Here is a 15,345-nt window from a genome sequence, read left to right on the forward strand (position 1 = left end):
AGTTCAGGTGCAACCCGTCCAGCTTGTATAAGTTCCACCTACTGCAGAAGCTGTCCCAGTGATCCAAAAATCTAAAGTCCTTCCTTTTACGTCATCTCTCTAGCCATGCATTCATCTGACCTATCTTCCATTCAAACTATGATGTGATCAGCTCTTTAACTATGCTATCCACACGGTCCTCTACCTTGAAGATGCACAATAGTAATGTTAGCCACCACTCAAGATCAGAACTTGGAACTCAAACTTGTGGAATCGGTAACTTTTCTTGTACATGTATTCTTCTGGGACATATGTTGCATCCACGATTTCAAATACACCCCCCTGACCTGCTATCCTTTAACTTTAAAACCATTGATTACAATTAGAAATTAAAAAGACCTGAGTGTTCTCATCAATTAGCTTCTTCCCCTGTACCAAGTAAGAGCCAACTACAATACACTGAAAAGAGTCGAAGAAAAGAGCACTTCTTCACCCCCCTCACCAGATTCCCTTGTACTCAGCAAACTTTCACTTTATACTCTGTGCAATCAAAGCACTGCTTCTTGCAGATAAACTAGCACTGAGAAAGATCTCTGGTTATATTTTCTGAAAACAATGGACTCAAGCTTCAAAACAGCCTGATTAAACTAGCCACTAATTAACTAACCATAGCTCCTTTCAGAGCTAGTAAACTCTTGAATTAATCAGCAATACAATTTAACTTTTTAAAATTTAGTTTATTGCTAATTTAAAGGAAGAACCAGCTTAAAAAAAACTATCCCTTAAAGCTTTCACACTCTCACTGTGCAGATTCCCTCGATCAAATGAGCGCGGGATGTTTTATTTACATATTTTAGAAAGTTTTCTGAGTTTTTATTCTTTTCCCATATCTCCCTTAATGGTTTTGTCTTCGCAATCCAAGATTACATGCTACTGGGTATCTGTGCCAGCAAGGGGTAGTGCAGAAGGGAAGGATAACCTGTTACAGCCTTTCCTTCATTGTTGTTGTAGAACAGAAGAGCAGTTTAGCACTATTTAGTTAATACTATCTATATCAGTTTCTCACCATAGCTCCATGTCTTCTCTTATATTTCAAATATTTCTGTACTTTCTCTTTAACAGTTGGAATGGTCTCTGCACCAGCCATTGCTTGCTGTAAACCATTCCTTCTTTCAAGAATCTTTTACATAAAGAAGTATTTGTCACACTCTGAGGGGTATATAAACTGATGATCCACTGCCACTAACTGCAAAGCCCAAGAGAACAATCTTTCCCTAATCATCCCATCAAACCCCTTCACACATTTTATAATCCATGTTTCAGTATTCTAATCTTCTCTGTCTGAGTATTTCAAATATTGCTTGCAAGTGTGTTTACTAACCTCATATCTCCCTAGGGAACATCCTCTGTATAATCGCTAAGGCTTTCGTAGCCTTTCCAACAATGAGCACCAAAAACTCAACACAATATTCAAACTCAATAGACCACATTTGCCGTTACCTCTGACAGTCCTTAATATTGCATCAGAGGTTCATAATTCTATTTTCAACCTTTTACAGCTTTATCAACCATTTATGTCCTTTAGCATCTGCACTCTTAAACACTGTTTGCTTGCATGTTAACAGCCATTTTATTTTTGTCTCAAATGTGTAATCTCACATTGATGCATATAAAAATGGCATCTATCACCTTTTGGCCCATTCCACTGATTTTATCAATCCACTCCATACAGTGGAGTTCAGTTGACCCTCCTTCTAGGTTCCTCTTTTCTAACATTGGCCACAGCTGGCAACCCACCAAGACACTTGACTGAAACCTGTGACACTGTGGAAAAGCACGTGCAAGGTCTTATCTCACATGTATTGCTACCTCAATGTTTCAGACCAAAGAGGAAGCCATGGACACCCGCATGGGCCACAGCTATGCTTGCCTCTTCACCAGATACGTGGAAAAGTCTGTCTTCTGCAGCTACACTGGCAACATCCCCCACATTTTTCTCTGCTACATTGATGACTGTTTTGGTGCTACCTCATGCTCCCACGAGGAGGTTCAACTGTTCATCAACTTCATGAACACATTCCATCCTGACCTTAAGTTCACCTGGACCATCTCGGACACTTCCTTCCCCTTCCTGAACCTCTCCATCTCTATCTCCGGCGACTGACTCAGCATGAACATCTATTTCTAACCCACCAATTCCTACAGGTACTAGACTACATCTCCTCCCAAGCCCTCCTGTACAAATGCTATCCCTTACTCCCAATTCCTCCACCTCTGCTGTACCTGCTCCCAGGAAGAGCAATTCCATTCCAGAACATCCTAGATAGCTCCTATTTCAAGGACCGCAATTACCCTCCCATGAGATCAATCATGCCCTCCAGCACATCTCCTCCACTTCCCACACCTCCACCCTCAAACCCTACCCCTCCAACTGCAACAAGGATAGAAACCCTCTGGTCCTCACCTTCCACCCACTAATCTCCAGATACAGTGCATTATCGTCTGCCATTTCTGCCACCTACAATCTAGACCCCACCACTAGAGATACATTTCCCTCCCCACCCGATCTGCATTCCGCAGAGACCATTCCCTCTGCAACTCCCTCGTTAGGTCCACACACCCCACCAACCCACCCTCCACTCCCGGCAACGTCCCTTGTCGCAGCAAGAGGTATAAAACCTGCACCAACACCTCCCCTCTCACCTCCAACCAAGGCCCCAAAGGATTCTTCCAATCCAGTATAGATTTTCTTCCACATCCAAACACTTCAGCTACTGTATCCGTTGCTGTCAATGTGGTCTCCTCTACTCTGGGGAGGCAGGACGTCAACCCGCAGAACATTTCAGGGAACATCTCTGGGACACATGCACCAAACAACTCCACCGCCCTGTGGCCGACCACTTCAAATCCCCCTCCCACTCCGCCAAGGACATGCAAGTTCGGGGCTCCAACCCTGCCAAATCCAAGCCACCCGACGCCTAGAGGAAGAATGCCTCATCTAACCGCCTTGAGATACTTCAACCACGTGGCATTAATGTCAACTTCCTCATTTTCCCTCCCCTCACCTCATCCCAAATCCAACCCTCCAATGCAGCAACACCCTCTTGAAGTGTCTTATCTGTCCATTTTCTTCCCACCTATCCACTCTACTCTCCCCTCCAATCTAACACCATCACCCCCACCTACAACTACCTATCACCTTCCCAGTCACCTCACCCCCACCCCCATCCTCCTATTTATCTCTCAACTCCTTTCCCACATGCCACACATTCCTGATGAAGGGCTTATGTCCGAAATGTCAATTCCCCTACTCCTCAGATACTGCCTGACCTGCTGTGCTTTCCCAGTGCCAGACTTTTCAACGCCAATGTTTTGTGTCAATGATATTTCACTGGGGGTGGGGGGGGGCAACATTTACCCTATCTGCCCAAGAGAAACCAGGGGTATCGGTAATTACAACTGCCCAGGTTACATGCCCACTATGGTGCCATCAGAAACTCACTGTGTTGTTCTAATATGCTCCAGTGAACAGGTAGCAACATATGCCTGTCAAAGACCAGGCTGCAAGCCTATTCAGCTGTTTGCATGTGAAATGACAGTAAGCTTCTCATCAGTCAAACTCAGTGCGGTGTTGTTCAGAACCAGGGGCTTGAAAGGATGAGTTTAACATTTTTTTTAAAAATGCAGTAACAAGGAAATCCTGGATCATCCAGGAAATCCTGGATCATCTCCATGATCCAGTTCAGCAACTAAGTCCAAGTATTATCTACTTTCTGGGCAACTACTGAGTCAAACAAATGCTTACTGCTTCCCACTGATATTCCATTCGGAAGGTGTGGGAATACAACCAGCAGTATTTAAATAAGGCCCATGAGATGAAATGAAATTAAGCTATCTCAAGTTTTTCTTTTGCTATCAGACTATCCACTCCAAACCATTACTCCAAACCATCCTCCCATTTAAAATCAGGTCCAAATGTTGAATTCTGGGTGAAAGGACAAACTAAGTGATGTATATATTGAGTTGCTAGAAAAAACAACTGAATCACCTTCATTGATGTGAACAACAATGCTGGTTGGGTTCAAACCTTAGACTTCTTCTTGAAGATCCAGGGTGGCACAGTGGCTCAGTGGTTAACACTGATGCCTCACAGCACCAGGGACCTGGGTTTGATTCCGGCCTTGGGTGACTGTCTGTGTGGAGTTTGCACGTTCTCCCCGCGTCTACGTGGGTTTCCTCTGGGTGCTCTGGTTTCCTCCCACAGAGCAAAAATGTGCAGGTTAGGTAAACTGACCATGCTAAATTGCCACAGTGTTCAGGGATGTGTAGTTTATGTGCATTAGTCAAAGGGAAATGTAGAGTAATAGGGGAATTGATCTGGGTGGGTTACTCTTCGGAGGGTCATTGTGGACTTGCTGGGCCGAAGGGTCTGTTTCCACACTGTAGGAATTCTAATTCTAATATACAGGTAAGAGGTAAACAAGAGAAATAATTTGCAAATGAAGTTTAATACCTTGACCACAATGCTGGTAACTCATCCTGCAGATCAGTATTTAGTTCCTCAAACACTTTCTGAGCTTTCTGAAACTCCTCTTCTGCCTAAAAGATATCAAAAGTATTTGTCATTTATCTTAAATATGATGTTGCTTTCATTGTAAATATTACTGGATGAGGGAACCTGAAGACCTCATAAATGCTAAATCGATGACACAGAAAATCAAAAGAAGTTTTTGAAACAACTTACAATTTAAGACAACTTACTTAAAGCTCAGGGAAATTATGCTCATCATTATTTTGATTTCTTTTCCAACACAGACTAGGCCAATAGTTCCAAAGGTTAAGATGGCTGTGGGATTAGTCTGTCATTATTCTGTTTCTCTTCAGTTTAACATTCATTCAATGTTCATGTGACATTATTCTTGGTACAATTGAAGCTGGCTCATAGTGACAGCAGATTTATATTGAAAAATTAACAGCTGTGCAACCAGTTTCAAGCCTTTCTACAATACTTCAGTCAAATCTTGAACCCTTGTCCCAAATGATTCTTTTTTCAGTCCGAAGTGGACATTTCTTAAGCCAACATTAAGATATATTTGTCCCTTTTTTGGGGAGCTGTAACATTTGCTGATTCTCTCTTGTATAGGTCTGGTGCAATACACATGTCAATCTTCAAACATTTCAGCAGTTGATAGCTCAATGTCAAATATATCAACTCTCAATTTGGCATTTCAATGATAAGATGAATGATATCAAAGCAAAGTTAAAAATCACACAACACCAGGTTATAGTCCAACAGGTTTATTTGGAAGCACTAGCTTTTGGAGTTCTGTTCCTTTATCAGGTGGTTGTGGAGTATACTAGTGCTCCACAACCACCTGATGAAGGAGCAGCGCTCCGAAAGCTAGTACCTCCAAATAAACCTGTTAGACTATAACCTGGTGTTGTGTGATTTTTAACTTTGTACACCCCAGTCCAACACCGGCACCTCCAAATCATGGATAACAAAGCAGTAACTGTGATATATTCTGATGACATACCTTGGTAAGCTTACTATCGTCTCTTCGTTTTGAATGTTGCAAAGATTCTAAGTGATGTCGTGCACAGTCATAGTCAACGAGCTTTCTGCTGCGTTTTGCAATTCGAGTCTATTTAAGATGCAGAAAGAAGTGAGAAGAGAATTACCACCTTGATGCTATTTACAGAGGATATACCTTTACATTCTAGCACCATTGGCTTTTAATGTGTGCCACCCTGACATATATGTCTAACAGAGACGTTGAAAGCACTATACTGTCTCTAACTGAATACAGGTAGAAAAGGAAAATGGATATTTGTGTGGTCAAGAGATGAGCTTCCTCTTTGTTTTGTTGCTACATGATTGAAAATAAATGGCTACTTTTAATTAATTCCATTCCAGAGAAAAGCCTCAATTACAGACAGCTCAGAATGAGAAAGAAGGATTCATATTGTTACAGTAGCTTTCATGGCCTCAGGATGCTCCAAAATGCATTTCAGACAAAACAAAAATTTTTGAAGCCCAGTCACAGTTGTAATGTAGATGCTGCAGCAGCCAGTTTGTAATGTAGAAAGTCAATTTGTAATGTAGATGTTGCAGCAGCCAGTTTGTAATGTAGATACTGCAACAGCTAGTTTGTAATGTAGATACTGCAGCAGCCAGTTTGTAATGTAGATGCCACAGCATCTAATTTGTAATGCAGATACTGCAGCAGCTAATTGGCAACATAGATACTGCAGCAGCCAGTTTAGAATGTAGATACTGCAATAGCTAGTTTGTAATGCAGTTACTGCAGCAGCTAGTTTGTAGTGTAGATACTACAGCAGTGGTTTGTAATGTAGATGCTGCAGCAGCTAATTTGTAATGTAGTTATTGCATCAGCCAGTTTGTAATGTAGTTATTGCAGCAGCTAGTTTGTAATGTAGATACTGCAGCAGCTAATTTGTAATGTAGATACAGCAGCAGCCAGTTTGTAATGTAGTTACTGCAGCAGCTAGCTTGTAATGTAGATACTGCAGCAGCCAATTTGTAATGTAGATGCAGCAGCAGCTAGTTTGTAATGTAGATACTGCAGTAGCTGGTTTGTTATGTAAATACTGCAATAGCCAGTTTGTCATATAAATCTTGCAGCAACCAGTTTGTAATGTAAGTGCTGCAGCAGCTAGTTTGTAATGTAGTTACTGCAGTAGCCAGTTTGTAATGTAGTTACTGCAGCAGCTAATTTGTAATGTAGATACTGCAGCAGCCAGTTTGTAATGTAGATACTGCAGCAGCTAGTTTGTAATGTAGATACTGCAGCAGCCAGTTTGTAATGTAGATGCTGCAGCAGCTAGTTTGTAATTTAGATACTGCAGCAGCCAATTTGTAATGTAGATGCTGCAGCAACCAGTTTGTAATGTAGGTGCTGCAGCATCTAATTTGGGTTACAGATACTGCAGCAGCCAGTTTGTAATGTAGATACTGTAGCAGCTAGTTTGCAATGTAGATACTGCAGCAGCCAGTTTGTAATGTAGTTACTGCAACAGCTAGTTTGTAATGTAGATACTTCAGCAGCCAGTTTGTAATATAGTTTGTATGTAGATACTGCAGCAGCTAGTTTGTAATTTAGATATTGCAGCAGCCAACTTGTAATGTAGATGCTGCAGCAGCCAGTTTGTAATGTAGGTGCTGCAGCATCTAATTTGTAATGTAGATACTGCAGCAGCTAGGTTGTAATGTAGTTACTGCAGCATCCAGTTTGTAATGTAGATACTGCAGCAGCCAGTTTGTAATGTAGATACTGCAGTAGTCCGTTTGTAATGTAGATACTGCAGCAGCCAGTTTGTAATGTAGATACTGCAGTAGTCCGTTTGTAATGTAGATATTGCAGCAGCTAGTTTGTGCACAGCAAGGTTTTACATGCAGTTGGCAGCATTTTGTTGCTAACAGTGTGGTCCTGTTGTAGGAGCTGAAAGTGGAAGGTCACCTCGCTTGGCCTGACAGTGTGACTCAGCGAGTAGATTCCCCACAGCAGTCGGTTAGGAGACAATGGCCTTGTTGCTGTGCAATTAAGGACAGAAGCCCAGTCATAACAGCTCCTGACCCAATTGGAAGGAAGGTTCAGCAGCCCCTTTGGCTCATGACGAGCTGTGCTGGAGCTGTAGCCTCAGGGTAACAATTCCTAAATGGCCAGATACCTTTGAAGAGGCACAAGTCAGGCTGGGGACAGTAGCAGTCAGTGGGCATTGAAGAGCAGTGACAGCCATGAGCATACCATTTCTAGAGAAGCTCCACCCTTTGCGGTGATGGACGGCCCTGAAAGGATGACCTCTGACTAGCTTTCCTTGAGAGGCTGCAGTTTTCACCCAGACACCTCCCTATGCAGCGGCAATTGATCCTAAATGGTCACTTGAGATGCTTGTCTGACCACCCAGTGGGCAGCCGAGCTGCTAACTTTTCAGCTGCTGGCAAATTGGCATTGTGACAGGATGGCATCAAGGCTCCTCCTCTGGCAACCACTAACATCACCACTTTAGCAGCCATCTTTCTTCCGCCCTTTCACCAAATTGTCCAGGAGATCTAGCACTGCATTGTGATCATGACCAGATGATGTGTTATTTAGTGCTGCTTCTGAAGAGATAAATATTAGTTGGAACCCAAAAGAACCACTGGCTGATTTTAGCTGGAAACTTAAAAAGCTCTGAATGATGTTTCTGTGAGACTAGGGAGAATCACATTTGAGACCAAGAAAGGCCTTCTTCAACATTGGGAGCAGCAAGTCATGTTAGTAAGTAGGTTGCTATTTTAGCATGAGCCAGATAGAAACCAGAATATAAGAATTCCTGTCAGAACAGTCAAACTGACAGCTTTCCATTTGCTCCTCTGGCCCTCTATCTTGGACACAACCACACTCTTCCACAGATATCTGCAGCCAGTGATGTGCCAGCCTCTCCACATTATCATGGTACACCTACAATCCACTAACAGTAAATCTCCGAGGTTGTAATACTGCACTTTGGAGCACAATGGCATGTTTCACTGCAATGCTGCTGCAGGGACACCACCATCTCACTCATTGATTGGGCCAGGCTGCATTCACTTAGCACCTACTTGTGTGATCGCAGCACGTCTGCCTTGTCTTGCCTTGCATTCTTGTGCTTTGGTACCTCCAGCACATTTAGCTTGCTGCTTGGTGCAGACACAAATCCAGGCAGTTTGTCCTGCTTGTCAGCAGTCATCAGTCAAGGGATTGGGCATATTGCTGCATGGCACAGTGCTACATCAACCTCACACAGTGTGCATATGCGAGGTGCCAATGCAGCAAATACACTGAAAGTACTTCAACCAAAGGTGGAGGGTTGCTTTTCAGACTGGAGACCTGTATGCCACAAGGATCGGTGCTGGGTCCACTACTTTTCATCATTTATATAAATTATTTGGATGTGAACATAGGAGATATAGTTAGTAAGTTTGCAGATGACACAAAATTAGAGGTGTAGTGGACAGCAAAGAAGGTTACCTTGGAGTATAAAGGGATCTTGATCAGATGGGCCAATGGGCTGAGGAATGGCAGGTGGAGTTTAATTTAGATAAATGCAAGGTGCTGCATTTTGGAAAAGCAAATTAGAGAAGGACTTTTCCACTTAATGGTAAGGTCCTAGGGAGTGATGCTGAACAAAGAGACCTTGGAGTGCAGGTTCATAATTCCTTGAAAATGGAGTCACAGGTAGATAGGATAGTGAAGAAAGCATTTGGTATACTTTCCTTTATTGGTCAGAGCATTGAGTACAGGAGTTGGGAGGTCATGTTGTGGCTGTACAGGACATTGGCTAGGCCACTTTTTGAATATTGCATGCAATTCTGGTCTCCTTACTATCGGAAAGATATTGTGAAACTTGAAAGGGTTCAGAAAAGATTTACAAGGATGTTGCCAGGAATTGAGCTATGGGAGAGGCTGAATAGGATGGGGCTGTTTTCCCTGGAGCATTGGAGGCTGAGGGCTGACCTTATAGAGGTTTATAAAATTATGAGGGGCATGGATAGGGTAAATAGGCAAAGTCTTTTCCCTGGGGTGGGGAAGTCCAGAACGAGAGGGCATAGGTTTAGGGTGAGAGGGGCAAGATGTAAAAGAGACCTAAGGGGCAACGTTTTCACACAAAGGTGGCGTATGTATGGAATGAACTGCCAGAGGAAGTGGTGGAGGCTGGTAAAATTACAACATTTAAAAGGCCATAAATAGGAAGAGTTTAGAGGGATATAGGCCAAGTGCTGGCAAATGGGACGAGATTAGGTTGGGATATCTGGTTGGCATGGTTGAGTTGGACCGAAGAGTCTGTTTTTCTGCAGTACATCTTTATGTTTCTATGACTCTAAATGAGCATGTTGCAGAGCTGAAGGGGAGTAATCCTCAGTTGAGTCAAGAAGAACTGCACTCAGCCAAGGGAAGCTTCTGCTTACAACCCACAAGATTGGGCATGATCATGTTTGAGGTGGTGGCAATCCAGGGAATGGTCAATATTGGGCCTTTTTGGAACTTGTGTCCAGTGGCCGACAGGGGTGGGGGAGGGTGACAAGGAAATCTGTGTCATCGTACGGGTAGAATGGCGTCAGGGCTCAATATGGAGTAAACAAATATGTTGAAGATGGGAACTGAGTATAAATGGGGGATGCAGTGGAAATGGCAGTGATAGGTAGTGACCACCAGTGTGCCTTGATGGGAGCTTCTTGTGAATACAATAGTGGGTATTGTCAGACTCTCTACTGGGGCCATTTTAGATGGATAGCAGGTTGGAAGCATATCAATGGGTTGCAGCACTTATGGAGCGTAGGGATGTACAGCACGGAAACAGACACTGCAGTCCAACTTATCCATGCCGGGCAGGTATCCTAAATTAATCTAGTTCCATTTGCCAGTATGTGGCCCATAGCCCTCTAAACTATTCATCTATCCATCCGAATGCCTCAAGGCAACAGTTTTCATTAGAAATGAGCAAAATTCCTGGCTTAGCCATTGATATCCATATCCCATGAAAGAATACATGTTTAACAAAGGCACAGGAGTTTAAAAAATCTCAAACTTTGTTGGGCGGGTAGGGTGTGGGGGGTAGAGGTGGAGGGTGGTGGGTGGAAGATTTGGTCATCTTGCTCCTTACTTTTTCATTTCTGATCCTAGTTATAACCTTTATTATTTCTGTCAGAACTCTTTGGTGCAGCATTCCAAACCCAATCCTCTTCCACTCTGCATTCTCTTCTGTGCTACAGTGGGGTAGATTTTCACATTGAAAGCTGAAAAATGTGTTGCTGGAAAAGCGCAGCAGGTCAGGCAGCATCCAAGGAGCAGGAGAATCGATGTTTCGGGCATAAGCCCTTCTTCAGGAATAGGGCTTATGGCCGAAACGCCGATCCTCCTGCTCCTTGGATGCTGCCTGACCTGCTGCGCTTTTGCAGCAACACATTTTTCAGCTCTGATCTCCAGGATCTGCAGTCCTCACTTTCTCCTAGATTTTCACATTCACTGCCCAGGGGTGATATTCGGACAGGGATCACAATGCACTTTAAATGGCTTGCCTGACTTACATTCTCTGGCATTTTAAGGCTTGTGACATTGGAGAGGGGTAAGCATCAACTTAGCAAGGTTGTCAACAGAGCTAAAGGCTCTGGCAGTTCACATGAGGTCAAAAGACAGTGTGAGTTTATTGGATATAGCAGCAATGGAGGCCTGTTTGATATTGAAGCCCAAGAACATATAATTATAGCCTTCACAGGGTAGCCCAGAGCTGATCTGAGTGGTTGAAACAACAGGACAAAGAAGTCTTTTTCCTGCATTTATCCTGTCGGATGCATTGTTAAAATGTTAGCACACACCGTATGAACAGTTGAACTTTGATACTAAGCCAATGTTGGACAAAGTGAGATTCAGTTGCCAAAATGAATGGATTTTCAATCCTGATGGAGGTATGTGTGGTTTAGGAGCTGACTGACTGAATATTGAGTGCCAAACTCCACACAGATTTGAATCGTGTGAAGAAGCTGTTTATTTGTTTCTAGTGAAACCTAATGGTATGAGGGAACTTCGAATGCAATATTCTGAGAGTCTGGTATATGGATAGATAGCCTGGGGCATCAATGGCTTGGATTTCATTTTTTTGGAACCCTGAGGAGCACTACTCTTTCATGGGAATGTAGTTTAGATTTACTCAATAACTTAATCTAGCGAAATCTTCAAAACCAAAACTGTAGTGATTGTGACAAGGTCAGCCAGCTGGACATCATAGAATATGAGTTCCCTAATTGGGGCTGTTAATCTGATGCAATCAGGGAGCCCTGGGGGTGACGGATAACAACAGGAGTATCAGAATTTCTGTTGACTCTCAGAGCTCTGAGGGAGCTCGATCTTATCAAGGACTCACCACATGTAAATAAAGGGAGGCTTGGTGATGGGATACTGGCCTTTGTGGAGTTATTTCAAAAACCCTCAGTGCTAAATTGGGGAGTTGGGAGGGAAGGGAATATTGCTCTATTTTAACAGCTCTGCTCCCAATGTAAGTTAAAATCACCAATAATTTATTTGTGAAAAAGGTTATGAAACAAGATAGGACTAAATTTGCAGGAAACAAGTACATATTATACAAATTAAATATACACTGTCTATGTATGTCAGTTTAATGTTGTTAAATGTATTGAAATTGATGCTGTCCACAATTCCTCCTGCTGCAGAGTTTCACAAGTGGGGAGGTACACGGGAAAATATTTAGTCAATGCCTCCCCACCGTCACTGGCAGACTTCCTCACATATACACAACGACCAAAGCTTTGTACTGAAAATGAAACCTTGCCCGCAAACATTAAATAGGTATCTACTTCATAACATTGTAATATACCTGTATGTCGATTCAGTGGGAATCATTTTGGAGAATACCAGATTGGTCACTTTAATTCCTATTAACTTCTTGAAAATCAGAACAGATTGATATTGCACAGTTGCAATTGCATAGTTGATACAGAGCTTGACTTACAATGTAATCTGAAGCTAAACCTAACCTGTGCAGCATATATGAAATTCAATAATCAGTATCAATTGAATATTTCCTCATCATGCTTTACCTTAATATCAGGAAATTGGCCCAGGTATGTGTCCAGGGTTAACAAAGCTTGATCCACCAGTTTTTGGTGGAAGTCTGCCCACAGCAAATCACAATTCTGAGGAGTAGGGAAAGGATCATTTCAGAGAGAATAAAAACAGTAGCTCAGTAATAGTTCATCAGCATCTGAATACAATGACTTACATCAAAAATCTGGAATATTCAGAGAGAAATGGTCAACTCAGTAATGGGCAAGGCCTCAAAATGCACAAACAGGTGGTGATATGTGAACGATAAACAGTGATTGAATGGTATGACCTGATACATATCCACACAGCAAGCTTCCAGGTAAAAATAGATGCACACTTGAGTGTGAATATCTTCCAGTCAAAATTACTCAGTTGCAGGTATAGATGAAACATACAATGCCAGGCAGGAGGAGGAATGGCAATGCAAAACCCTTGAGTACTTTTAAAGAGGCCATTCTCTAAACAATGAAGGAAGAGACTTGGAAGAATGGATGGTGAAATCTGAGTCTTTTGCTATTTTGGATATCTGTCACCTATTCATTCTGGTCTATATATGACTTCAATTCTTTACCAACATTGTTGATAACTAACTGCCTTTTGGGATGGCCAAGCAAGCCACTCATCAACTTACTTCCAGGAAGAAAACCTTGCCAAGCACTAAGAAGTGGCTATTAATTGCCTATCTTGTCAGGCAACACCACATTCTGACAATGATTTTTTTAAAAACGCAGAGTGGATGTTATATATTTGCCTGAGACTTTGTGTTCACATACAGTGATAGGGATGACATTTCCACACTCTCTAAGGTCATGAACAGAAGTGGGGATGTGGTGGGGGGGAGAGGGTGTGGCTGAAATATTTGCACCAAGTGCATGCCAATTTGGATCCCAGCTCTAGCAACTATAACCAGGACAGGAAAAAGGGAATCTAGCTGTACTCCCAACTGACTCCACTTTGATGTGTTAAAATGCTCACGTTTAACTTGTCAGGGGCTGAAGTCTCAATTTTTAAAGAACCAGTAAGCTTTGAAATTGACCTGAACATAGGTGGGAACAGTGGCCAGAAACCAGTTGGAGTTGACCCCAAGGCATCACACTTGATCTTTAAGATGGTCAGTGGCGCAAATGGGCAACCGGACACAATGCAAGGGAGTGCATTTGACATTATACATGTGGCAAGGAATGTGTGCATTAAATGACTCGGCTTGAAATAAGGTCAACAACTCCTGGTAGAACAGGGGCAAGATGGCTTTGAAAATTCAATAGCTCCTGCCAAGAATGAAAAGCACAGCTGGCAATAGGCATACATTTGTAAGATTTTCGACCTCATTTGTGGTGACATGCAAAACGTATACAGGTAAGGCAAGCCATGAAGCAGAATGGGACAGAAGAGCAAAAATCAGTATGAAGACAATGCAAGTCAAGCCTTCAATACAGCATCTACTGTTTAAAATGGTGCCATTGGAGATAGTAAAGACCCCGTATAGCAGGAGATTGTGAACCTCTAAGCTGGTGGTCAGAGACAGTTATGCCTTGCATGTCATCGCACCAGTTGCTAAGCCCTGGTAGTAGACACCAAAGTCACTGTAGCCTTCAAGTTCTTGCTTCTGCTTCCTTCCAAGGTTGAAGTCATGAAGCGTATTGGTTTCTCAAAAACAGCAGCACAGCACTGCATCTTGCTAGTTTCTGATGCCATAGCTGGACAGCACATTAAATTAACCCTCAAAGGGACATAAACGTGTGCAATATCACTGACATTTTTACCCACTTACATAGCTCTAGTGAATCAGAATGCCCACAAGAATTCATTTGCATCTGATTAAATTAATCTTTTACATAAGTTGTTGCATTACAGTCCGCTTCAGGACAATATATACAAATTAGCCACAAGCTACAATGCAGGAATTATCAACTTATTTCTGAATAGTTTTCCATTCTACACCAAATGGCCCAATTGCAACAATCCAGAATACTGCCCTTTTAAAAATGACTGGATGAGCCAAAGGCTTACATCTTGAAGTGAACCCAATTACTTGCAAGGAGAAAAATTAAAGATAGCGATCTCTTTAATAATATAAAATAATTGCATTTCCATATCCCCTTCAAAGATTGAAACATCTCTCAAATATTTTCACCTAAATCTCAATGAATGTCATAATTTAGCTAGCTGCATCATCCATTCTGCATCACTAATATCGCGCATAATAACAAGAATTCATGTTTGAGTATTCATTAGAATATAACAAGTGATCAGTCTTCTGTTAAGAGGTAGCTGATCCTCTTAACTCTTGATCCTACCTGTCCCACAGCTTTAATATCATCCCTGCCATACCATTCAGGCTCATAAACCTCATGTAGTGACTCTGTTAGCTTCGTGGAGGCTTCCTGCATCCCTGAAGAAAATAAATAGACCAGATTGTCAACTCATTTAAAGATGTGCATTTACACATTGATTTTGGATAATACTACATGCATTCCTGTTGACTATTCTTTTTTCAATAGAAATGAATTTTCCATTTTCAAGTCATGGAGAATAGTGATAATTAGCTGAATGGATGTCATAGAAAGATGAGTATAGAATCCCTACAGTCTGGAAGAATGCCATTTGACCCATCGAGTCCACACCAAATGTCTGAAAAGCAGCCTCCCCAATCTCCATCCCCAATCCTGTAGCCCTACACTTCCCATGCCTAACCCACCTAGCCTGCACATTCTTGGACACAATAGGCAATTTAGCATGGACAATCCACATAAACTGCACA

At 42.3% G+C, this 15,345-nt stretch overlaps 1 protein-coding gene across 9 annotated transcripts in view; it reads right to left on the reverse strand.

Moving 5' to 3' along the window:
* The window catches only part of amph (amphiphysin), a 231,425-nt gene that overhangs the window by 113,189 nt on the left and 102,891 nt on the right, over positions 1-15,345 (reverse strand). For all 9 annotated transcript variants that reach the window (XM_087986067.1, XM_087986066.1, XM_087986065.1 and 6 more), the window contains exons 4-7: positions 14,882-14,976; positions 12,578-12,673; positions 5,517-5,624; positions 4,493-4,578 (exon numbers count right to left, since the gene is read on the reverse strand). In XM_087986067.1, coding sequence (XP_087842193.1) covers positions 4,493-4,578; positions 5,517-5,624; positions 12,578-12,673; positions 14,882-14,976 — 385 coding nt within the window. The remainder of the gene's footprint in view (positions 1-4,492; positions 4,579-5,516; positions 5,625-12,577; positions 12,674-14,881; positions 14,977-15,345) is intronic.

This window comes from Chiloscyllium plagiosum, unplaced genomic scaffold (assembly GCF_037043375.1).
Source record: "Chiloscyllium plagiosum isolate Xiang-an unplaced genomic scaffold, Cpla_swu_hap1 HiC_scaffold_4, whole genome shotgun sequence".
Taxonomy (NCBI): domain Eukaryota; kingdom Metazoa; phylum Chordata; class Chondrichthyes; order Orectolobiformes; family Hemiscylliidae; genus Chiloscyllium; species Chiloscyllium plagiosum.